Below are 27,124 nucleotides of genomic sequence, written 5' to 3' on the forward strand. Positions count from 1 at the left end.
TATATTTGAAAAAATAAATTCAAATGTTTCTAAAAAAAAAATCTCTTCAACGCATACACTCGGTGTTTGCCACGTAACCAACTGAGTGACGTCGGTAGTAATCATCAATCATTAATGAGGGTAATATTCCGGGTTTATTTTTAAAAAGCTATTGCGTTTATATTTCACATAAAGATCAACGTTCTTATGAATGAGTTAATTATGAACATTGCAGATTCAATCATACTTTAAGCGTAAACATCTAAAATTAACTTAAGTTTATGCAATGTTTGTTACGCACAAATGGTAACCTTAACGATATCGACCGGTTTCCAATCAGTTCAATCAGTTTCCACGGAAACGTATGCTAGTTTTGCCACATAGTTCCATCAATTATAAATTTGTTTGGCCGTCGGAAGTTGGTTGCTACGAAACAATAAGAAACGAATATTGATATTATTGAGAACATTCAGTTCGATTTGAAACTTTTTTTGAAGTCGTTTGATATTTCTAGCTGAAAGAAACCCATAATTTTCGAAAGGTGAATAATTTCATTCGTTGTTAAATTTCAATCGTTAGATATGATGTCAATAAAAAAAAATAGGTACGCGTTTCATTTTGTTTGTTTTTTTTTATAATAAAACGATTCAAGTCGGATGCTACTCCAACTTGTATGCTTTTCCAGCTCTTCCGAATTTTTTAACAGAAGAGTTTGATGAGATTAGAGTGAAAAATAATTGAGCTTCGCATTATGTTTACCCAATAACTAAAATTCTATCAACTTAACGTTTTGATTCATTAATCCAACTTTTTAATAATAATTTGTTTGCTCAATATTTTTTGTGAAATATTTTATCAGAATATGATATTAAGTTTTGTCACAACATTAAAAGAATTACAACAGCAATTGAGTCTTAAAACCGACCTCACACGATAAACTCCACGACAAAACGTACAACTCGCAAATAGTTAGCTCTGAATAAAAGAAGATGTCTGGATCACGTGACTGGGATGAGATGAGTGAAGGAGGAAGCGCAGGCGAGGACGGCGATAAGAAAAACATCGGCAGCAGCAGCAGCACTTCCTTGCAACAGAAAAATGGATTTTTCGGAAAAGTCACGAACGGGTTGAGATGTTCGTATCAGTTATTTTAATTCACGTGAAATTTTAAACAAACAAAAACTCGGACATTTAGTTGTTATAAAATCATAACCATTAATTAATCATTAACCACTGTTTAAAATTTTCTGACATTTTATTTGAAGACTTCTGGTCGACAAAAGACACGTTGAACGAGAACGAAGACAGCAACATCAAAATAAAAACCACCCTCAGAGAACTTGTCGTCTACATCCTATTTCTCATCGTCCTCTGCGTCAGTGAGTTGTAATTTTACTCCACTTCTGCCATCTACATCATCCTATAATTATAATTATAATTTTTCTTCATTAGAATGTTTAATTTCATCATCACCCTTTTCTTGTTAGTGACCTTCGGGATGACCAGTGGTTCCATGTTCTACTACAACCAAGCCATCAACAGTCTCTTCATCGGATCTCCCATCACTGATGGCAGCCTAACTACATTCACCAGCATGTCGTCCACTGAAGATCTCTGGACTGTAAGTCTTTACGCCTGTGTGTTCGTGTGTGTGTGTGTGTGTGTGTGTGTGTGTGTGTGTGTGTTTGTGTGTGTGGTAATGTAATTTTTTTGCTTAACGTTGTTGTTAGTTCACCTCTTAATTATAATTTTTTTTATAATTATTTGTTTTTCTGTCATCATTATGAAACTAAAATCATCACAATAATCACTTTCTTCATCATCATGATTGGCCACCACCACCGCCAACATCATCATCACAATTAGTATCATCATCACCATTTTCATCATTCTCTTCATCTTCATCTTCATTATCACCATCACAACTAGCATCATCGTCACCATCATCCTCATCATCACAACTATCACCCCCCATCATCATCATCATCAGTTTATGCAGAACAACCTGTTAAACAGCTTGTACCCTGACAGCTGGTACAACCAGATGAACTTCACCGATCAAGAGTTTGGATTCGTTATGCATGAGAACAAGCTGCTGGGTGTTCCCCGAATCAGACAGGTGATGAGAAGGATGATGATGATGTAAATGGTGATGTAGATGATGATGACGGTGATGATGATGATGTATATGACGACGACGACGATAATGATGATATTGCGATACAGTACCAATAAACCGGAAAAAGATGATGCTATGATAAAAAAAGGTGGCAACGCGAAAATGACGTAACATTAGATTAAAAGTAAACAGTGATGTAAACAAAATGATGTTGACGTTGAAGTTAGTGGTGATTTTAATAATGGAGGTAAAGGGTATAGAATGGCAAATAACAATAATGACGATTAAAGTGATTTTTGGGTCATTTTTTTCAATCTCTGATATTAAATGTCCGAATATGACGACTAAGCAACCCTAGACGTAAGATTAGATTTACATAATCATGTTATAGTTAACTGCAGTCTGCTCTAGCTAGATTCTTTCTCGACTTGATTTTTTTCAATCAAATTTGGAATTAATTAATAAAAAAAAAACAAGATTTTCATAATTCATTTAAACTGCTACACAGGTGAAGGTGCGTAACAACAGCTGCATCATCCCTGACGACTTTCAGGAATACATCAGGGAGTGTTTCGATTCCTACAATAGCGACAACGAATTCAAGCACTCCTTCGGTGGCATCAACGGCACGGCGTAAGAGTTGTGGTGGTTGCTGTTGCTGCTGTTGTAGTAGTAGCAGTAGTTGTTGTTGTGGTAGTTGTTCTTAATGCTGTTGTTGTTGTTGTTGACGTTGACGTTGTTGTTGTTGACGTTGTTGTTGTTGGTGTTTGTTATTGTCATGAAGTTTGTTGGTTATATTTCCAATAGACATTGTTAAATTTGTTAGTTTAAATTATTTTTAAAAATAAAAATTTCTACTGAGGTCCGGTGTCTTAGAAAGCACCTACAACAAAGCAAGTTATCCACAACTTACGTGTAATTGGCTGACATTCCTTCACGCACGCAAACAGATGGCAGTACAGAGATTCATCAGAGATGAAGAGTTCGAGTTACAGCGGGCAAATCTCATCATACGGTGGCGGAGGGTTTGCACAGGACCTGGCACTGAATCTCGAAGACTCACAGGCCCTCGTACAAAACTTATTCGACAACCTCTGGATCGACCGCGGGACTAGGGCGGTCATCATCGATTTCACCCTCTACAACGGCAACATCAATCTGTTCTGTGTCGTAAGGTTGGGCTTACGTTGAAAGTAATAATAATAATTAATAATAATAATAATAACAATAATTATATTATTAATAATAATCATAATAACAATAATAATAGTTATAAGAAATAATAACGTTCTGCTGACGATTATAAACGACAATGATAAATGCCAGTATAACGAGATGATATTACAGTATCAATATCACACGGCACCTTCACACAAGCACCATCACATCAGACTGGTTGCAGAGCTGCCTGCCACGGGGGGCCTATTCCCTGCGTACACCCTGCAGACCTCCAAACTGCTGAGGTACGTCACACCCATGGACTATTTCGTGCTGGCCTGTGAGATCTTCTTCATCCTCTTCCTCATATACTATACTGTAGAAGAGATCATTGAGGTGATGATAAGGATGATGATGAAGATGATGTCGCTAGTAATATGATAACTCAATAAATGAAAAAATAATCTTCGCACAGATTCGCATGCACAAGCTCGCTTATTTCAAAAGTTTCTGGAACATTTTGGACGTTCTGAACATTTTGGTCGGTGTTTGTTGTTGCATTTTTGACGTCTACAGGACTATTTCCGTGAACAACGAGCTGGATAAGTTGCTTCAAAATCCGGACAAGTATGCCAACTTTGTTTTCCTCAGTTACTGTCAGGATATGGCCAATTCGGCCCTCGCCATCATGGTCTTCTTCTCCTGGATCAAGGTTGGCTTCTTTAGAACAGCTGAGTTTTATGACTAAAAGATTAAATTTGATTTAACCTTTTCTGGTGAATTATTTGCTCTTTAATATTTTTACGATTTTTTTAATAAATACACAATTAAACAAATTATTTGTGATTTAACTGGTAATTAACATTTAAAAAAATAAAGAGCAATCGATTCTTTGCTTGAACAGATTTTCAAATACATAAGCTTCAACAAGACGATGACACAGCTGTCCTCCACGTTGAGCAAATGTTCCAAAGACCTCGGAGGGTTTGCGGTCATGTTCTTCATCTTCTTCCTGGCGTTCGCTCAACTTGGATACCTGCTTTTCGGCGCCCAGGTTCCCGACTACAACTCACTCGGAACTTGCATGTTTGTCTTGACGTTTCATATTTAAACAAACATTTCATTAGTAATTCTGAAAGTTACCAAAATTGCGATAAATTACGATAAAACTTGGACTTTTCCAAATTTGACCTTGTTTAATTAACTATATTTTGCATCAAAATTTACATATAATAATAATAATTTGTTATAACTGATGCGATGAAGTACATTTACTTGCCAGATTCACGTTGTTCCGCTTCATTCTCGGCGACTTCGACTTCGCCAGTCTGCAGCAGGCCAACAGAGTGCTCGGACCCATCTACTTCGTCTGCTTTGTTTTTTTTATGTTCTTTATTCTTCTCAATATGTTTCTGGCCATCATAAATGACACCTACTCCGAAGTTAAGAGTGAACTGGCCGAGGCGAAGAATGAATTTGAGATGGGAGATTATTTCAAGCAGGTTGCACATCAATATTTTTATTAATTTTTTAATTTTTTTGGCTAATGTTGCTAGTTGAATTTTTAGTTTCGGTTAATCCAAATCATTCTATAATTTTTCGTTCAACTTAATTTTTTAATAAGACTTCAATTTTGTTGCAACCCGGTTGCCAATGTGACATAAACTGACCAAAAAACACTCAAGCAACCAACACAGGAAGTAAAATTTCAATTGAAACGTAGGGAGCGTTGAAGATGATGGACAAGCTGCACTTGAAGAAAGAGAAACTCGAAGACATCGAGTCGGCCGTGAAGAGTGGCGACCTCAACAACGACGGTGTGGTCGATTTTGAAGAATGGAGACACAATATGAAGAAGTGCGTGCGTTACGTTGGCGCATCCATCGTTGTTGTAATTATCATTCGGTGTTATCGATTGACCAGAGCACAACTTTGATACGCGAAACATTTTCAAAGGCGTGGCTATGCAGATGCAGAGATCGAGGCAGTCTTCGCCAGGTACGACTCGGACGGAAACAGGAACCTGGACGGGGCCGAGATGGACAACATGGCGGCCGATCTGGAGAGGCAGCAGGTTAGGAAGAGAATGATGATGATGGTGATGATGATGATGATGATGATGATGGTGACGATCAGGTAATGATAATGATGAAGTGATGATAGTGGTGACGATCAGGCGATGATGATGATGAAGTGATAAAGAATGAATGAATGAATGAATGAGTGAGTGAGTGAATGAATGAATGAATGAATGAATGAATGAATGAATGAATGAATGAATGAATGAATGAATGAATGAATAATGGTGACGAGGTAATGATGAGGGTGACGATCAGGTGATGATGATGAGGTGATAAAGAATGAATGAATGAATGAATGAATAATGATGAATTGAAATAGTAACGCTACACTACACAATCCATGCATTCCCGCCTTAGGCCAAGTTGGACAAGGAAATGCTATCGAACAAGATGGCTATGGAGAGTGCCGGCCCTAAGCCAGAAATGACGTCACTGCTGTGGAACAAGGTGGATAAATTGGAGAAGATGTCAAACGAGATGGCAAAAATCATGGAAGGTTACGAGAGGTCAAGGTTGAAAACCATGGAGACCATGTCACATGTTCTTCAGAATATTCAGGATGTGAGTCGTTGTTGGACCGCTCGATGTCGTTGTTGTTGCTGTGGAAGCATGTTTTTGTTGGCGATGTTGTTTTGTGAGTTGATTTTTTGGTTTGCTTATTTAAACCACCCTCTATAAACCACCCCACCCCACCTACCTACCCCCAGAACAACTTGATACCAGACCCGTCACGTAGGGAGTACATCAGTCGTATGATTCGGGAGGGATTGAAGGAAGAGGACGAAGAGAGAGATGATTAACTAGTTAATTAATTCTATTTATTAACTAATTAACATCGATTAATTAATTATTTATTTTCATTTATTAACGATGGTTAATTAATTTCAAAATTATTTAATTCATTTTTCATTCTAATAAATTTTTATAATATTTTTTATTAATATTCAATGTTTATTATGTTATATTAATATTGATATACTATCATATAATATATGGTTAATATTCATAATAAATATGTAATTAATTGATTATATGATGTATAATTCCATATTATATAAATATTGAGACGGAATGATTTATTTATTGACTGAGCTTATATGGACATGAATATAATTGAATATAATTGATTCAATTGATTGATTGGTTGGTTGATTTGATTGATTGATTGAGTTACTGGCTGGCTGACTGACTGACTGACCGACCGACCGACCGACCGACCGACCGACCGACCGACCGACCGACTGTCAAGTTTATTATTTATTAAATTTAATTATTTAAGCTCTATGATTCATAGATTCATTTTTCGTATTATTATTATATGGCGCATTCGTTGGCTAATTATTATTTTTATTATTCTAATTGACATCTTAATAATTAATTTGATTGACTAATTATATATTCAGTTGAAAACAAATTAAAATTATCAACGATAAATATTGTTCAAGCAGCAATTGTGGCGTGTGGTTTGTTCCACGGAGATGGAAGAAGGAAGAGAAGAATAAAAGTTGATGTCATTTCGGTGTTGATGATGTCATGACGATGATGTGATTATGATGATGATGATGGTGACGGTTGTGGTGATGATGATGATGATGATGATGATGATGATGATGATGATGATGATGATGTGATTGTGATGATGTTGATGTGACGTTCGTGTCATTATGATGACGATAATGTGATGAGGTTGAAGATGATGCTGATAACATTATGGAATGACGTGAGGCTGATGACATGGTATGACGTAATGACATAATGTGATGAAGATAATGATGACGAAAATGATGATGATGATAACAATGATGATGATGTAGTGATGATTAAGATTATATTAGAATGATATTTTATTCATTGTACATAGAAAATTGACACACGCATACAAAATCTAGTTTGATAAATTTTATTAGGAAATTCACACTTTCGTTGATAATTAAAAATTATATAAATTATAAAACATAATAAAGATATTTATTAATATCAATATCATCACTATATATTTATAACGATACCAATGTTATTCTGATTAATATTATTTGTTGTATATATTTTCATTATCAGCCTTAGTACTACAATTTATAGCAAAGTGGTAGGCAAGGGATGGTTCCGGGACTGAGCCCCCCCCCACCGCAATAAAAAATGTTCTTAGGGCTCTATATAAATTTTTTAAAAATTTGATTTGAATATAAACTATTTCAGGCCCTACACCTACAATTAAATTAAGTCAAATTTCGGTCAAAAGTAATCACACACATGCAGACACACACATCTACACACCACACACACACACACACACACACACACACATATATATATATATATTTATTTATTAATGTATATATATACACTCATCTATATATATATATATATATATATATATATATATAATTCTTGAAAACTTACAAAGCATTTATTACATTTTTTCACCTTGATATAATTCCTCCTCGCTTGGAAATATTCACTATTGATATTGTTGATATTGATATCTCGTTGTTTATTGCAGTTGATTCTAGCTAGGAATAAAACTCCTTGTCAATAAAATTATCAAACAATCAATCAATCGATCGATCGTAAACCGGGGCGTTTGGGTTTAAATATTGTATCATACATCAGTTATAATTTATATATTATAGATTATTATTATAGATTTTATTTCTTGAATAATTTTCAGAAAATGCAACGACATGTGTGTTGCATGTGATAGGCCGGGATCTTTTTGCATCACCATCTGGTCGACACACAGTTATATAAACTAACTATAAACATTCGTTATGTTTTATACGTAAAGATAAAACTAAAGTTGACACGCAAATTTCATTTTCTTTGTTTCTTCTTATTATTGTTGTGCTATGAGCTTTTTTCAATCTTATCAATACACTGGCGAACAATGTATGACTCAGAAAAACTAAAATAGCAAAAAATACATAACGCATAAAAAAACTTCAAAAAGTTATATTAAAATTTAATTACCAAGACAACATGGAAACTTGAAAACTTATGTAACTGTTCAGATGACAATTATCGCTAATAATTAAAGAACATAAAAATAACAACAGCAACTATCTTAGAAACATTACAAATAAAATATTAGAATAATTAAATAAAATAAGCCGGCTGATCAGATTGTTTGGAATCCGAAGTTTTTTCACTTGTTAAAACAAACAAGGAAGTTATACTGTTATATTGAAGTTATATGTACTATGCGTAAACAAGTGAGCAGTTTTCTTAATAAAAGTCAGTAAAGCACATTTTTTAACAATAAAAAGCACAGTTTTGTGTCGAAAAATTGATCATAATTGGACGGAATAAACAAAGAAAAGGTTGTCAGCCACAACACTGCCACAAATTTGGCCCCGGTCAACCTTTTGGCCCCCTGCCGTGAAAATTTAAACATTGGCTCTCCCTATCAAAGTTTTCTAGATCGGCCACATCACACTCATACACACACACTGATACACACACATACACACTTACATACACACACACATCAAACACACACATAAATCTACTGGACAATCATTTTGAAAAAAAATTGAAGATTAAAAAAAAATTTTTTAAAATACCTAGGTGTATTTTACATCGCTAGGTAAACGTAACGATGCAAATTACACGCTCAGGCAGTCATATACACACAAGTAACATGTAGCACTGAAAACCTATGTTCATATTGGTACTATCAATTGGTATACAGAGTGAATGAATTCATTTAGACGGTTCATCTTAACCATTGGTGTGATTACCGTAGTAGATCTCAGCAGAACAATTTGCTCTTTAGGCATGTGCTTATACTGTCTATATATGCCTACGTGAGATTATATTATATGTAACTTATATGTATTTTTGTATAATGCTAATATGTTTTCTATATTTATTAATGTTTATATTTATAATATATTTAAAATAATGCGCTGATGTGAATGTAAGCGCCTATACAAATCTGAAAACGTGATGCGTATTGCATGAATGTTCGCGAATATAGGCATCGTTTATATTGTAGTATAAAAATAAATGTATTAAACATGTATATGTGTATATAAAGTCGTTAAAATTATAATACGCTAATAGTAGTTTTATCTCAGTCACATAATCTTTTGTGGAAATTGAACTGAAGTACATGTTTAAATGAACGTAGCAACACTATATATGGGTACTAGATATACTCATATATTTTATCTTTAACTCAGGATTATTAACTAAATGATTATGGATTAATTTCTTGCCTGGCTAATTGATTGATATCACAATCACGTTCGAATTATCATCGCTCGCATTATCATTTTTATAAGCACCATCTTCATCATCATTTTCCTCATCATCTTCATCATTATCACTAGCGCATCATCACCAAAACTTTCTGGTGTCACCAGCTTCTTTGTCGTCGTCGTCATCATCATCATCATCAGCAACATCAGCGTCGCGACAAAAAGTGGCTGAGAACAAAAAGTTTCCTTAAATAAAAGAGACATCAATCAGTCGGGAGGTTAATTGTAGGAGTAATTAATTATTTCACTAGTTGTCGCCTTGCTGATTGTCGTCTTGTTCGTTGAACTGGTAATAATCATCGAAAATGGAAATTGTGAATGAATGAATGTTTAAGCAAGTTTATATAAAATAAATCAAGTATCCATTTATTAGCGTTGAACGAAAATGGAATGCTGAAACAATCTAAAACAAACAAAAGTTTCATTTTATTAATTAAAAATTAAATACTTGGATTAAACAGTTGGACATTAAAAGCTTGACCGATCCATCGATTGATTGATTGATTGATGATAGATTGATAGATAGATTGATTGACTGATCAGCTGATAGATAGATTTGATTGAAAATTAGAAGATGGCGACAAGAAGAGGTAAAACACAATCAAGTCCAAACGCTTGGCCATCAGCCTCAAACAACGAGGATGATTTTGATGACGATGACGTTAGTATAACATGAATTTTTTTATAATGAAAATATGTTTATTTTCATAAAAATATCTCCTATTGTGAAATTTAGTTTGAAAAACAACAAAAAGTATTCAATTAAATTATTGATTGCCTAATTAATCAATTAATCAATCAATTAATAATATCATCGATTTTAATAAAAATAATTGCAGTACGATGACCCACATAACGGCGTATACGCAAACGCATTAGATTACAAGAGCATCAGACTACCCAAGAACAAAAGATTCAGCGAGTGAGTTCATTCATGTTAATTTGTGGGCATAATTATAGAGATGCGTTAAATTAATTTTTGATGACCTAGAAATATTCGTTAAAAACATTAAAAGCAGCAAGTTCTACTCTCGAACGTTGTACAGTCGAAAATCACTGATGGTTTTGCAGCGGTTCTCGTGTGTTTGTCTGTTAAGCGAGTTGAGAAAATATGGCTTGTTCAATATTTGGATGCCGCAATAAATGAATAAAAAAAGACTTGAGTTAATCACAAAGTATTTATTGATTTTTTAGTTTAGGCATCGTTATGGTCTAGTGGTTAAAGGCCCCTGGTCCTGTTTCGTAGTGTGTGAAGTGACCTGGTTCGAGCATGACAAAAGGACCCACTCTTATTGCATAACTTGTGCGTGAGGGATGCTTTGTTTGCACTATTTCTATTCATGTACCATGTTTGTGTATTGCTGATTCCTCTTAACTTTGGAAGAGTGCAAAAGTCCATTGACCTTTAACCTTTCATAGATTGATCAATAGCTTACCATAGTTTTATACCATTTAATCTTCATTTAGTTTTAGAGCAGATTAAGCAGAACTTCAGCTCAGGTGGTCTTTTTTGAAAAATGTACTTTAAAAAACGAAGATAATAAAAAAGCAAAAACAATAAATTGATGAATTAAAAATATCAAAATAACAATTTTAAAATATTAGAAATTTATAATTATGTTTACGAAAGCTTTCATTCGTTACCAAAAGCTTGCAAACAAGTCGATTTAAAATTTTTTATTTAGTTTCCTTTCGCTTTCATTATTTCACAGCTTATTAAAAATTAAATTAAATAATATATTATAAATTTTTATATTATAAACTATGCAATTATGACATGTTATATTAATGATTAATTTATAAAAAAGCAAAACTCAAAGATTGGAAGAGAGAGTGAGAGAGAGGGAAACCCAAAGAGACAGAAAAAGGAGTAAAAAAAACCACATCCACACTCTGTATATCAAAACAAAACAAATAATAGATGTATTGAATTATTTTTGTAAATTATAATGTTATATACCTGTAGTGTAGATAGACAGAGGTTTTGCTCATTTATTCATTAAGATGCAGTACTTGATGTTGATCTTTGGTGAAATCTATCGTCAATCTCTAAATAAATGAAATTTATAATTTTAAAATAATACAACTTGCAATCAATATGAAAATAAAAATTCTCACTTGAAACAGATTCTGCGAAAAAGACACAGAAACATTCATCCTTTCCAAGCCAGCAGCAGGTGATCCCAAATTCGAATATGAAGTCATCGTTAGTTGCTCCTGTTTTGTTGTTATTTACAGTCTTTGCACTGTAAAATGTTCAAAATCATTTTTGCTATCCATCATTTAGGGGCCAATTAATCATATAATCAAGTATTTGGTTTAAATATTAGTAGCTCAAAGGCAAAATTTAATGACTTTCAATTCAAATTTTAATTTTTTCTCTCCAAACAAGTTGAAACAAGACATCCCCACCTGGGCTGATCCCAAAGAGAAATACACCTGCCAGGTTATTTCTGTGAAGAAGGAGAAGGCAATGTTAGGCATAAAAACAAACCTCGTCTACCAGCTGATTCCAACTGTAAGTTCATTCAGTTTTTCACTGTTGTTAAAATAATGTTCAAATTTAATGTGAATTTTGGTTTTGCTTCATCATCAATATCATTAATGAGAAAACTAACGCTAATGATATCAGCATGTTCCATCATCTAAAGAAGCAAACAAACAAACAAACAAACAGTTCAGCAACATCCAAGTCAGCAGGAAGATCAGTCAGTTTGAATGGTTGAACCAGAAGTTGTCCTGCAAGTTTTCCATGGCATTCCTTCCACCTCTGCCTGATAAGAGAGCCATCCAGCAATGTGGTAAAAACTTTTGCTTTCCTCATTATTTATTTAACATAGGCTTTTTGACCAATCAGAAGATCATTTTTAAATATGATTTTATTGGCTGACCAATCAAAACAGCTGATTCAAAAGATGATGAAACAGAATGCAAGCGACAACTTCTACAGAGATGGGTGAACAGAATATCGACACACCCCGTCCTTAGCCAGTCCAACGTTTTCAGGGATTTGTTTCTCAGCACTACTGACGCCAAGGTCTTTACTTCCAGCTCTACATTCGTTCATGATATTTTTCCATTTTTCGATATAATGTTTATTAAATGTTAATATTTAACGTTTCAGTTTTGAATTTACTTGCATCCTTATCAAAGAGATTGTAGGTTATCCCACATTACATGAATTTATTTGAGATTGATATAGTGAATAACTCATTGCTTTACCTCTGAAGCAATACATCCAAATGTTGGTGGTTGCGTTGATTATTGTAATAATCATCATCACGTATGCACTGCACATGCATGCATAATAAAATGCCTACATACTACATTCACACATACTACATGCTTACACATTTCAATGCAAACACTCATTAATATCAGCAAAGAAACATACAGCCCAAAACATACAGTAACTTTAATAAAACCAATACACATAAACACACACACACACACACACACACACACACACACACACACACACACACACACATAAAAACACATACAAATAAACACACATAAACACACATGCACTTGTTAGAGATACTCAGATTCAAAGAAGTTATTCGACAAGGACCAGTATGTAGGTGGCCAATTCTTCTACCTCATAAAGGCACCCAAGGTCAACAGAGAGACATGGTGAGGTACACGTTTGTTTAATTCAAATTATTACCCATCTGTAGTTCTCTTAGCAAGGAAGGTCTGAAACGCACTGAGATGTACGTAGGCTGTTGTTGCGGGATAGTTGGCTCAGTTTAATTTTTTGAAATTATAGGTTGTTGGGATGTGTTTCGGATTGTTGTATCATGCCTGCTAAGAAATGGGATGAGGAATTGAATGAAAAACGTTGAAAGCTATGAAATCCTGGAGATTTTGGGATTTAGGACAGGGATAATATTAGGATATCTGTAGGTTTAGGTGGAGTGAGCTATGAGAGAAAGTTTAACTAAGTAAGAAGATGTTTTGTTTTTGAAGATCAGAAAGTGATGACAGACTTGGTAAGCTTGCATGGCACCCATCTTGCTTGGGAGAAAGAGTTGGGAGGTTTGCCAAGATCTCTATGCATCTCTAATTAATAATAATGATATTAATAAATTAATCTCAATTAATTGGTTGATTGTATAATTAATTTGTTTAACGGTCCAATTATTAATTTAGCAGTTATTTGTATAAACTGATTGTTGTAATGCAGTGAGAAATTACTGGATCAGTTTGTTTCATTTACAAAAAGTATGGAGAACTCATGTGCTATTTTTGAAGAGACGTCTTCCTCCTTTCTCAAGAGCCATGTTCTTTGTTCGTTTCTACTTTAATTATCGTGTGTGTGCGCGCGCGTGTGTGTGTGTGCGTGTGTGTGTGTATGTGATGGTGTTAAGATAATGATGTCACAATGATGTGGCGATATTAATGCGATGATGTTAATCTAATGATGGTGTTATTAGGAAATGTAATTTATTAGAATAGAAAGAAGAATTTGCTTATGTCCGCCAATAACGACATTGGCGGTGAGGAAGGAAATAGTTAATAAATTATTAATCATATTAGTGGTGATATAAGCTGATGACGTGATGTTTTTAATGATGATGAAAATGATGATTGCACTGATTGGAGGATAGTGAAGTTGATGATGGTGCCAATGATAATTAATATAATACAATTAATACGAACATCATCCATCCAAATCATTACTCCACTTGCCGCTCTTGTGGATGTTTTCATTCATTCATTTATCTATCGAAACATTTATTCATTCAACTCTTCATTAATCGATCCATCCATTATTTATTTATTTATACACCTTTATATTCTTCCATCCATCATTCGTTCATTCTTCATTCTTCCATCCAACATTCAATCAATCAATCAATCAGCTGTTGAAAAGCAGTATGAGAAAACAGCCAATGCATTTGCATCCCTGGCACAAACTTTTGAATTGAACACTTTAGATAGTTAGTTAAGAGTGGATAGATAGATGGGTAGTCAGATGAATGGATGGATGGATAAATAAATGGATTAGTCGGGCTGATTGAATGAATGGATGGATCTACTAATTTTAATTTTGAATGAATGGAAAAATCTCAACTAACTACTTAACAGGAAGCAACGAACTGGCAGTCTTGTACAGGGAGGTTGGAAAGTTGTACATCGATTCTGCTATCCTCTTTCGTAAGAAGGTGCGTTAGTTGATTGATTGATTGACTGACTGGCTGATTGGGTGATTGATTGGTTGATTGACTGGTTGATTGACTAATACTGCTCACCTACACCCTCACCTACCCAGCTACGTGCCTACCTATCTACCTACCTACCTACCTACCTACCTACCTACCTACCTACCTACCTACCTACCTACCCATCTACCTAATATATACAAAAGGGTGCCTCACAGTTTCAATGCACTGATTGCAGACTTGTTATTTTTACTTGTTGCATATTGAGTATGAAATTCATTTTTTGGGCATTTTTTTACATTTCTTCATAATCAGAAATTTTTATTGTTTCTGTCCAGCATGAACTCACAATTTAGATGCAACTACTTCGGGTTGTTATATACGTTATTGATGTTAATATTTGAAAGTGCGTTGGTGCTACAAAGTCCCTACTTGCAATAATTCGGGAGTACAACTCCATACTGAAGAATGTGCCAGACATCATGATTATTCAGAAAGTTAGTTGGTTGGCTGATTGGTCGGTTGGTTGGTTGGCTGGCTGGCTGATTGGTTGTTTGGCTGGCTAAAAAGATCGGTTTGTTGGGTTAGTTGGTTGGTTGGCTGGCTGGGGGCTGGTTGGATGGATGTTTTGTAGGCTGGGTAGTTGATAAATTGTTAACGTTATGTTATATTGTTTGATCATTTTAAAACGTTGTAATTTTTATTTCAACAGTTTACAAACCCTGTAAACATTATTTCATGTCAATCAACTGATGTTAACATTAATTACCAACGCCAAACAAATGACTGAACCTCAAACAGACAGCCATGCAGAAGGCTTCCTCAAAGAAGGGCAACCTGTCGGAGCAGGAGGAAAGTGAGATGAACGACAGAGTGAATGTTGTGACGGCCACACTGGCTGCAGAGGTTACCCACTTCCACAAGGAACGTATCGAAGATTTCAACGACATCCTCATGGAATATTTAAAAGATCAGCTGGAGTATCACGAAGGGGTGAGTGATGTTGGTTTGTACGCCATCGTTTAGGCACGTGCATCATATTATATTCTTTATTCAATGATTATTGTATTCGTTGAGAAAGACATGCTTACTTAGCGGCTTGAATTTATTTCATCGATTTCAGTTTTATGCCCTCCTGTATATAATTTATATATGGGGGATATAACCTACCTACCTATCTATTGTATACCTTGTACGGCAGCACCTTAATGTTTGTCTTTCATTTAGGTATCGAAGCAGATCAAAGGAATTCTCAGTACCATAAATGTGAAGTCATCGAGGTCGAGGATTAAAGTCTGAACTCAACTCTTAAATCTTTTTTTTCTTTATCTAATCATTTCGCAAGTTTTTCAATAAATGTAAATTTAATGAATCATTTTTTGTAATTGTATATATTTATATTTATTGTTTTTTTTTTTTATAAAATTTTTAGTTTCATCAAATTTTGATGATGATATTTATTATTATTATCCCCAATTTTTGTTGTAAATGTTGATGAAAAATATTTTTGATTAACGTCACCAGTATATGGAGCAAATTTGTGTTGTTCATTTTTTATTTGTAAATTTTTTGATTATCTGAAATGATATTTATATTTTTTTAATTATATATATATATGTCTTCGTAAAACAGTGCTCTCAACCGATGCATTTATATATTGAAATTAACTAATTTTTTTATTAACAAAAGATCGAACAATCTTACTTTTAATAAAGTTAAAATTGAATCACAGTTGACGCGTACGACTCATTTGCTGATTTTTCTGTTGAAATATTATCACTTATTAATTTCAACGTAGTAACTTAGCTATTAGTTATAACCTGCAAGAAATCGGGTCGTGGTGTCCTGATTGATAGGTTTCACCAGCCAAATTTGGACGGACGGATCAAGAGACGAAATTTCGAGAGGTGATTATAGCAGGATGATTAAGCCGACGCAAGATCATTGGTTGGAGTCATGACCTATGACTGCTGATATATATTCGTTGTATGTAAAAGTGGTGTCATGCAGAGTTGCTAACGCTACTCATAAAAAAGAGCGCCGCTACTGTAAGTGAAAAGTAGCGCCGTTATCTCTGCTTTAATGAAAATGTACATAATTTTGTCTCATGTTTTTTACTTCCGTACGAGAATTTTTGAAAGTCGTCTCGTTTGAACAACGATACGAGAAATATCGTATCGTTTTAAAATCTCGATTCATAACGAGAATAACGATTCGAGATCTAAACCCTTGGTTGAAATAATTTATATGTGTGTTTCTAAAACATTTATGACTCCATAAGTTCTATTTACTTTGCTTTACAGATACGTTTCTTTATTTCTTTTCCTCTTCAGTTAGCTGGACAAGAGCACGTGCATTGCACCTTTTTTGTTGCTAAGACTGGCTTAATAAAAGTTCAGTCTGTCCGTTATAAATGGCAAAAACACCCAGCACATATTCAGTGTCTATTCTAAAGGCGGTGTCTCTAAATAAAAATAATAATATAGATGTTGATTTACATGTCAAAACAGTTGATTTATAGGTGAGTTTGCATTCTTGGTAGAATAAAATTAACGTGACTGCTATTTGTTCTGCATTTGTTCTAATTCTATTTTTGATATTTCGCCACGCTCGCTTTTGGTTAGTTCATTTTTGTTTGATTTGCGGTGACAGTAAAGTTTGTTGAACAGAAAAAGAAAATTAATAAATAAAATATAATAATAAACTCTGCTACTTTTGCTTTTGCACTGGAACCAGCTAGCTATATATTTGAAAAAAGAAATAGATTTTGCAGTTTTTATATTTACGTTCAGGATTTTATCAATTGTTACTCGATTCTGAGACATGACGGACATTTTGAATTTGCCAGACCTCCTCAAAAACTTCCCAACTCATCTTTTTCATTTCAATTGTTAACTCAATCGGTTCTGAAACGTTTAGCAGACCTCACATGCTTAGTGTACGTAGATGGCATCACTTGTTTTTCGAGCACTTAAATTATCTCAAATTTAGAGCAGCATCAGTTATTCATTCTTTCATCTCCTCTTTCATCTTATCTTTCCATCAATTGCGAAATAATTCCAACATTTACTTAGCGTACATAAACGCAACTATCGAATGCAGAGCATATATAATAATATGTAATGTTCACACAGACACACGCATGGATATGGATATATATATATATATATATATATATATATATATATATATATATATATATTTGTACTCAGAAAGTGCAATATATTATTGTTTTTGATTTTTGCCAAAAAAAAAATTACAAAACTTCTTTTACATCTTGTCACTTAATCACAACATACTTTTTTTCTTCAGAATTGCACGTGAACAGAAAACATGGAATGCTATCTGTTCCATTTATGTTAATTCAAGTTGCTTCCATGTTGTGTTGAGTAGTAATGCAATGGGCATTTCTTTCCACCACACACGACAACGGTTATTTAACGATAATCTATTTAACCAAGCTTGACTCCATTTAGTGAATTTAGTTAATTGCTGAATGTAATATTAGTGCTAAATGTTTTTGTGTGAGTGTTTGTCTGTGTCTGTGTTTGTCTGTGTCTGTGTGTGTATGTCTGTGTGTGTATGTCTATGTGTGCATGTTTGTGTATATGTGGGCGTGTACGTCTGCGTGTTCATGTCTGTGTATATGTGTGGGTATGTCTGTGTATGTATGAAAAATATTATCCTGGCTTATATAAAGTAAACGCCGAACATAAAGATGGATTTATTTCATTTATAAGATTCCCTAGATATATTATTCATCAGGAATCCATACTCAGCTCACATAAAATTTGTTCAGCTAGTAAAAAAATCTATTTTTTCTCCAAAAACAAAAATGTTTACATCAACGTATGCTAAAATAAGCCGTCATCGTCATCATCACCGTCATCATCATCATAACATGCATCATCATCATCATCGTCATTTCACTTCACGCAAGCAGCAGTTCTGGTTATGACGTCACTGAAATTGCGATCGCCTATTGGTTGAGCAGTAGGTGTGTCGAAGGCAGGACCAATAGGAGCTAGACTTGTATGTAAGATGAAAACATACGTGAATAACATACATACAATAATAACTGAACCATAGTACATAAAAATACACAAATATATATATATATATATATATATATATATATATATAATCATTTTTGGATAAATGTATATATCACATAGATAATTAAATAACCTTATATATGAATAATTAAATTAATAAATTTCTATATTAAGATAGGTATGATACAATTGTAGTTTTGATTACTTATATGAAACATGTTCAGAAACAATATATGAGTAAATACGATAATATTATAATAATGTTATTACTATATATATATGTGAATAATTGCGTATATATTCACATATAAGTATATGTGATTTATACATACACATATAAAAATAAGCTTTTGTACGAAATTCAGAGAGTTGGATTTAATAAGCTGTATGAGTAAACAAGTTCAAAGTCATGTTATATAAATAGATATGTATTATATATATACGTATATATATAAACGTATATATATATATATATATATATATATATATATATATATATATATATACAAACAGCTTAAATATGGTACTGTATACAATGTTTACTGTATACAATATGGTATTATCTCGAAAAAGCTAGAATATTAAAGTCTTAAATAGCATTCATTTGTGTCATACACATACAGAGCATCATCTTTACATTTTGTTATCGGTTTGAGAATTTGTTATAAGGTGCATTTAGAATGGATTAGAGGTTTATAATTTGGAGGTTTAGTGATATTTTTATTAAAGTTTTTGATTTATTAGTTTATTATTTATCAGTTAATAAAGGATTAGGGATAATAATTAAGGATTATTTTTTATCAGGTTTTCATTTATTATATTATTAACCCATCGCTAATTAACCTGTAAAATTAACTTTTAAAACATTTAATAAAGAAAAATATGCTACGTTTGGATAAGGTGTGAAAGTAACTTATTTAAATTTATTTTATTTGATTATTTATTTATCAAATTATTTTGTCTCGATCGATCGAAAATTTATAATGTTTTTAATTTAATTAATTTCAACGTTCTTCCCTAACTTAATTAATAGAGTTACTTCCAAAGTTTCTACCTTGCTTTCTTTTTTTAATTTTCGTTTTTTAAAGTTAATTTTTAATTTTAAATTAGCTCCTCAACATAAAAAAGTGGTAAAAATATGCTATAATTAAGTTAAAAAATTATTTAATTATTCTAAAGATAAATATATTTTTATAAAAATATAAAATTATAAATCTTAGTGATTGTTATGATAATTGTTAACAAAAAAATTTTTTTAGATCAGATGCTAACTTTCACTAGAAACAACATCTCATCATTGGCCAGCAACAGCAGCAGCACTAAGGAAATGTGGGAACTGCCAAAAGTGACAGAGGACATCAACGACATCGACCTGCCTTTAAATTTTGACTGCGACGACATCTTTAATAATTTCACTGTACCAATCTCAACAGTTTCCGCAGCATTTGTTCCAGCAGGCAATCAATCTTCCTCCTCCATATTAGCTGCCTGTTACAACTTTGCTGATGCAGATGGTATTAACAACATTGTCACAGAATTATTCAACACTGATGAAGTTGCTATGGTTTGTGCATCTAATAATAAAATTGTTAGCATTTATTATTCGTTATGAATTTATCATAAAATGGTTTTAATAGTAAAGAGCTAAATGGTTTTACTAAAATTTTAAAACTTTTATTTTGAAGAGTTTTGAGGTGCATCAACTTTGTGGGTGAGGTCAAGCAGCTGATGACCTTTGTGGCATCACAATAATAAATATTTATATCTGTTTGAATAGAATTTTTTTCTTAAAAACCGGTCAGACATTTTTTAAATTGGACATATTAAAAAAACAGTAAAAAAAATTAAAATTAAATTAAACAAACTTGTTATTTGATAAAACATAAGATTAAATTTATTAAATAATCAATCTTGTCAATTTGAAATTCCTCTGTACAATATAAAGTGAAAACTGTGTGTTTATAAAGTGAAATATGAGCACACATACAAATATTTATTTATTTGATTTTTGGTTTTTATATAATTGATTTCTTCTGCAGAATAAACTATTAATTAACTCTGCTAAAACTCATGGAAAGTTCAAGTAGCTAATGTTAAATTAATGTTGTTATCCATGCAATCAGAACTTTCTTATTTTTCAGAATATTCTAAAACTTTCCAGAGAAAAGGAAGAAAGAAAGAAAGAGATAATGAAAGGGAGAGATATAGAGCGATAGAAAGATAGATAAAGAACGAGAATGAGTTATGAAAAAGAAGTATGTTTTAAATTTGTTATTTCATTACCTGGTGTAGGAAAACAGAGATAGAGTTTAATTTTATTTACTGCAGAATTTCATCTGATGTAAACCCACCTGCTATCTTTTTTTTATGCAATTCAACAACAACTCATCAACTTAACATTTGATTTGATATATTTATGTAATGAAAATGAAGTCAGTGATGAAGCCAATTAATTTATGACTGATATTTCACTGGTCAAAGTCAAACTTCAAAGTGTTGTTAACACTCTGCTGACTGAATATGCACGCATGCATAATCGCATTGGTGGTTGTTATGTACCGTCTTAGGATTGTTCAACTTATTTATGTAGTGTTCAGACCGATGTGCAGCTACACTTCTTTTGCTTGGTTAGAAATCTTCACACTACTGACAACCATTTTGTTTCCTCCCGATGACAAACTCTAAAGTAAGATATGCTTAAACTGCTGGCAAGATTTGAATAAACAGAAAATGCTGGAGCTATATTCATTTATGAATGGCATATAATTCAATTCGATTCAATAGATGCTGCTTTTTTAAAAGCTTTTAAAACGAAAAAAATGTTCAATTTGTAATATATGAAAAGAACTCATTAAATGATTAAATGCGTATATGTATATATTAAGTACAGAACATATGCAATATACATCTAAACATAATAAAATAGCAGACCAATAACAATCAAGTTTTCCTCTCCTAGTTTAAGCATTGCTATAGCAAGCACGCACACACCATGCAAAACACTAAGAAAGCTCCATGACCTAAATGCATACATTACCTGGTTGTTTGGTTGGTTTTTGTTCAGGTATTTGCCTCAGGATGCCTCCATGTTATTTGATCCAACTACTAATGAATGATATGATGGTCTGTTATTTTCCACGAGATTTCTACATTGAGTTTGGTACAGTTCACTAAAGTTTGTATGAATAATTATGAGCATCGCATTGCGTGTATGTATATATGTTACATTGTTATGTTAACAAATATAAAGTATGCTGTAAAAGCTGTTGAAAAGGTGGTTATACTTGTGGTTATACTTGTGATGTTATACGAATGTTGCCCTATACTTCTGCTTCATATCTCCGTGTTTGTGATGTGGTTTGTCTTTTGATGTTTGTGGTTTGATGTGGATTATTTTTCTAAAAGTTTCAACGAACTTGAAAAAGTTTATAGTGAGTTTCTGTTGTGTCGTAGAAAGATTGTGTGTGGGAAAGGATTGAAGATAAATAAGAGAGAGAGAAAGAGAGAGAGAGAAAGAGAGATGGGGTAAGGAGAGAGATGGAAAAAAGAGATAATACATGAGTCTACTACTTAAGGATTTTCTTGTTTTATTTATGAGTTTTTATTTTTATTAGCCTACATATAGGGTTACATACCTAGATACTTATATATATATATATATATTTTATGTGTTTGTGTGTATGTGTGTGTGTTCACGTGTGTTAATAAATGGAGTCATGAGTGGGAATGTTCTGTACATGAAATGGATAAATAATTACGCACATCCCAAACGATGTTGAGCTTATTTTCTGCCAACCAAGCAACCCAGATTTTATTTTAAAATTTGTTCTTTGTATCTGATTAAATTTTTTTTATCACATTGCTCCAGGTAGTCAGTGGTATGTAATAAGCAAATTATCCCTAAATAAATCCCTCCCAAGCGAATTATCACCAGATAATTAACCTGGAATATGTTATCCTCTTGCTACCATTTTAAGACCAACTGATTGTAACCATTTAATGATGTCACGCTGGTCCACTTTTTGTGTGGTTTTGTTGTTGGGATGCAGTCAGTGTATCCTAGAGTTGGTTGATGTTGTTGGTTTTCTCATATGGAGATAATGTGGTATGTATTGTGATTCTATGGACTTTTAAAATCTAGACTTTGTGTATCTGAGAAGAATTTTTTAATTTTTTTAGTTTCAGATATAAAAAAGCTGTAAATTTTTTTAGATATATAAAATTTGTTTGTAACTTTTTATTATTGGAAAAATATTTTTAAAATATTTATAAAATTAATTATAAAGACATATTCAGCAATGAATAGAATGTTAACCGTTATAACTATCGCAACAACCACTCCTCAGAGTACTTACAGAGTTGGATACTTGCACTAAAATATTAAAAGTACCAGCATTGCATTCATTATAATTCCAAGCAGTAATATCAAGTAGTAGTCAGCAACTGCCCTCGTGTGATTTTTGAGAAAAATTGTCATTTAAAAGCATTTACAACCGCTATTATTAAATTTATATGCACTGAAACTAATAGTTTAATTCATCACTCATGCTGATGACATGAATAGCATCACTTATTAGCTTTATAAATTGTACTGAAAAGATTTTAACGCCTGGTGTGTTAATTGTTATTGAGCTGACAATTTTTCAACAACTTTTTATACAATGGTGATTGAAATCTTATGTTTAGAAGTATTGGAGTAGCAAGAACTTGACTGGTTTGTTATGCCCTGCTGCTGAATGATGACAATTATATGGTGATTGTTAATGATGTTATCAATAATAAATTATGATGATGTTTAGTAGGCGATAGGTGGTATACTTTTAATTAAAACTGCTTAACCATTAACAAATAACATAATCACCTTCACAAAGAATTCCGGATCAGAAGAATGCAGCTGTAGTGGTAGCAGTCCTAGCCACAGCAGCGATCATTATTACCAGGATGGTAATCATCGTAGCAGCAGCGGCCACAACCACCACCAACATCAACTGTGTGTGGTTTGTGGCGACAGTTCATCTGGCCTGCACTATGGTGTGCTGTCCTGTGAAGCTTGTAAGGCGTTCTTCAAGAGGACTGTGCAAGGTATGTTAGTCAGTTAGCTAGTCAGTTAGCTAGTTAACTAATTAACTTGCCAGTTAGCTAGTTACTTAGCTAGTTAGCTAATTAACTAGTTAGCTAATTAGCTAGTTAGTTAGCTAGGCTAGCTAATTAGGCGCATTTATTTTTACCTTCATGCCTACATCTTTTTTTATTTGCATTTATGTATTAGTTTTTTTGTGGGTTCTCCATCTGTGTTTGCGTATAATTGTGCATGTGTGGTGTTTGTTTGTTGTTCACCCACATGTTTGTATATAATGTTTTCTAGACTATGACTTTTTTATGTAGTTGTTGTTGGTTTATGACCTGATTGGGTTTGTGAAAATTATTTGGACATGTGTTCGGTTGAGTTTATTTATCTCTTAATTTTATCATTTTCATCAACCGCCTATCTTCCTGACCACCACACTACCAGCCAACGTGTCTTACTCTAACTACTTCCTTATTTAAACCTAGTTTAAATAGTTGAAACACAAGAATATATCGTTAATCTGCAATTTATGTTTGCATATATATATATATATATATATATATATATATATATATATATATATATATTTATATAATTGTTTGCTTTATTTGATAAAATGGAACAATCTTTTCTGGAATAGATTGGATGTTTTGTTCTTTTCTATAGCACGTTTCATTTTGAAGACTGTTGTTTTCTGGAGGGCCAAATATTATATATGAGGCAATGTTTAAACGAAATATGCAATTGCACATGTGGCTCCAGATATACATGTTAATGAACGTGAATGTACGTTTGTATAAATGTGCATATCGACGAACTATGAAACAAGCAGATAAATGAATGAATGAATGAATAAATGAATGAATGCATGAATGAATGAATGAACGAACGAACGAACGAATGAATGAACGAACGAACGAACGAATGAATGAATAAATGAATAAACGAATGAACGAACTATGGAACCAACAAATGAATGATTGAGTGTATGCAGAATGATTAGTTTGTTAATAAGAATGAATGTTTTATATGTAAATATACTTATACATCATTGCATTCCAACAGTAATAAATAGGTCATTCACTTATTAAACTACTACAAAACCATATCTTTATTACTATTTGCGGTTAATATCTTGCTGAATTAATTTATTTTAAGTTTTTTTTTATTAAAACCTGTCACTACTTTCGCCCATACTTTATTACTATCCCTTAAACTTTTATAAATTTTCAATACTTTCACAAATAGTGAGTGTCGCGTCAATTTTTAGTATTATTACAACTAACTGTACTAAAATAACTGTCTATTAGTGCTCACCTATTTTATTATTGTTATTATTATTATTGTTATTATTATTATTGTTATTATTATTATTGTTATTGTTATTGTCAAATGATAATGAGTAATAGGGTTTTATCGTATACTTGATTATTTTTTATTAGTATTTTATCTGGATTTTTATTTGTATATATATTGAATATTGTATTATTCTGTATGTTTTATGATATTTGATTGAATAAAAGAAGTGTTCCCATTATAATAAAAACAAACAATATAAAATAATTTTTTTCGTTACCACACGGGCAGGCAACATTCGCTACGTATGCAGTAGTGATGGCAAATGTGAGATAACGAAGAAAGCCAGGAGGTCGTGTCCAGCGTGCCGGATGGACAAGTGCCTGACCATGGGCATGCTTAGAGAAGGTTCTTCCTTATTAGTTTGTTCGTTTGCTTGTTTGTTTGTTTGTTTGTTTGTTTGTTTGCTTTTCGTTTTGTAATTATTTATTGTGAGTGTACTTTTTCGCAGAGTTTTTTTTTAAATTTCTTGCGCAGTTACATCAATAGATTTCTTTAATAATATGATCAAAAAATTAGGTGCCGGCTACTAAATAAATTTAATGATCAATTTTTGGCGATTTTTTTACTATTAATTCAGGTTAGGTTTCGTATAAATTCAACTAAGTAATGTAATTAATTAAGTAATATAATTTATTATTATTATTGTTATTGTTATTGGTGTGTTCGCAAAAAGATCTCAGAGATTTATATCAAAGTTCTTTTTAGTTACAGATATAATTATGTAAACGATTAAATTTTTATTCTAGTTAAAACTTAACAAGAACGTTAATTAGTCACAATTTCTTCAACAATGACGTCAAATCAAATTTATGGACAATTTTTCATTAGTGGACCGCGATAAGCAGGCCTCCATCTTAAAAAAACTGTAATGATGAATATATATGTTAAAATATATAAATATATACGAATTCAAAGGCTGTCTAGGAAGATATATGTTGGTTAATTGTCGTTGGTCTCTCTCTCTCTTTCTTTCTTTCTCTCTCTCTTCCTCTTTATCTCTCTCATATTGGGTATGTGTGTTTGTGTGTGTGTGTGTGTGTGTGTGTGTGTGTGTGTGTGTGTGTGTGTGTGTGTGTGTGTGTGCATTTGTGTATGCTCAAAAGGTCACACCACTCAAACACACATCTCATTCATTCGTCATTTATATGATTATATGACGAATATGGTGTGTTTAATGTAATTAAGAGAGCAAATCAAATTAAAACATTTCTGCCAGCTTAGAACAGTTTAAAAAAGTTGGAAAAGCGTGTTAAATTCTATCCTGAATATATTGCTTTGCTGTGGTGGAGAAATTAATTTATTTTGTTTTTAAATTATTTACTTTTGCTGTAGTTTTCAGAGGCAGATTCAGATTGAGACTTTGGTTCCATTCATTTTTAAGGAGCATTTTCAATAAAATTCTTTTTTTTATTTGCTGAAACATCATTATTTGTATCAAGTGTCTTTCAGCAGGCATGTGTATGCAAATTTATTTTTTTTGTTTGTATGTTGTGTATTTGTTGATTATATTAAAAATTTTATTTTTGGCATTCACGCGTTTCTTTTCTTTTTTCTATTTATGTTTTTGTTTTAGTATTTTTGGTTCATCTTTGTTGTCATGTTTGTGTTGTTCCATTCCAAATTTCTTTTTTTGAGTACATTTAAATTTTGTATTATTTTATCTTTAATGAAAATGTATTCTCAGTTAGCCATGTTTTATTCATCAGCTCATTCATCCGATCATTCATTCTTTAATTTATTCTATTTCATTTGATCATTCATTTATTCATTCATTCGTTCGTTCGTTCGTTCATTTATTCATTCATTCATTCATTCATTCATTCATTCATTCATTCATTCATTCATTCATTTATTCATCCATTCATTCATTCATTCATT

General features: G+C 32.5%; 3 protein-coding genes across 3 annotated transcripts; all 3 read left to right on the forward strand.

Moving 5' to 3' along the window:
• Positions 1-1,213: 1,213 nt before the first annotated feature.
• Positions 1,214-5,396, forward strand: HELRODRAFT_84784 (hypothetical protein; the record flags this gene model as incomplete). The annotated part of the gene is made up of 11 exons (XM_009025307.1): positions 1,214-1,358; positions 1,467-1,600; positions 1,970-2,098; positions 2,607-2,731; positions 3,049-3,273; positions 3,490-3,652; positions 3,732-3,968; positions 4,161-4,342; positions 4,539-4,758; positions 4,980-5,113; positions 5,213-5,396. Coding segments are annotated over 11 exons (1,878 nt in total), but the record flags the coding sequence as incomplete, so codon positions are not given.
• Positions 5,397-11,946: 6,550 nt separating this feature from the next.
• Positions 11,947-15,790, forward strand: HELRODRAFT_84767 (hypothetical protein; the record flags this gene model as incomplete). The annotated part of the gene is made up of 9 exons (XM_009025306.1): positions 11,947-12,114; positions 12,274-12,394; positions 12,500-12,633; positions 13,135-13,232; positions 13,786-13,889; positions 14,465-14,542; positions 14,691-14,767; positions 15,172-15,261; positions 15,566-15,790. The coding sequence occupies 9 exons, from the start codon at positions 11,947-11,949 to the stop codon at positions 15,788-15,790; spliced, it is 1,095 nt and encodes a 364-aa protein (XP_009023554.1).
• An 8,014-nt stretch (positions 15,791-23,804) lies between these two features.
• HELRODRAFT_137617 (hypothetical protein) lies at positions 23,805-25,602 on the forward strand (the record flags this gene model as incomplete). The annotated part of the gene is made up of 2 exons (XM_009025429.1): positions 23,805-23,901; positions 25,475-25,602. Coding segments are annotated over 2 exons (225 nt in total), but the record flags the coding sequence as incomplete, so codon positions are not given.
• Between the last annotated feature and the right edge of the window lie 1,522 nt (positions 25,603-27,124).

Source organism: Helobdella robusta (assembly GCF_000326865.2).
Source record: "Helobdella robusta unplaced genomic scaffold HELROscaffold_41, whole genome shotgun sequence".
Lineage (NCBI taxonomy): Eukaryota > Metazoa > Annelida > Clitellata > Rhynchobdellida > Glossiphoniidae > Helobdella > Helobdella robusta.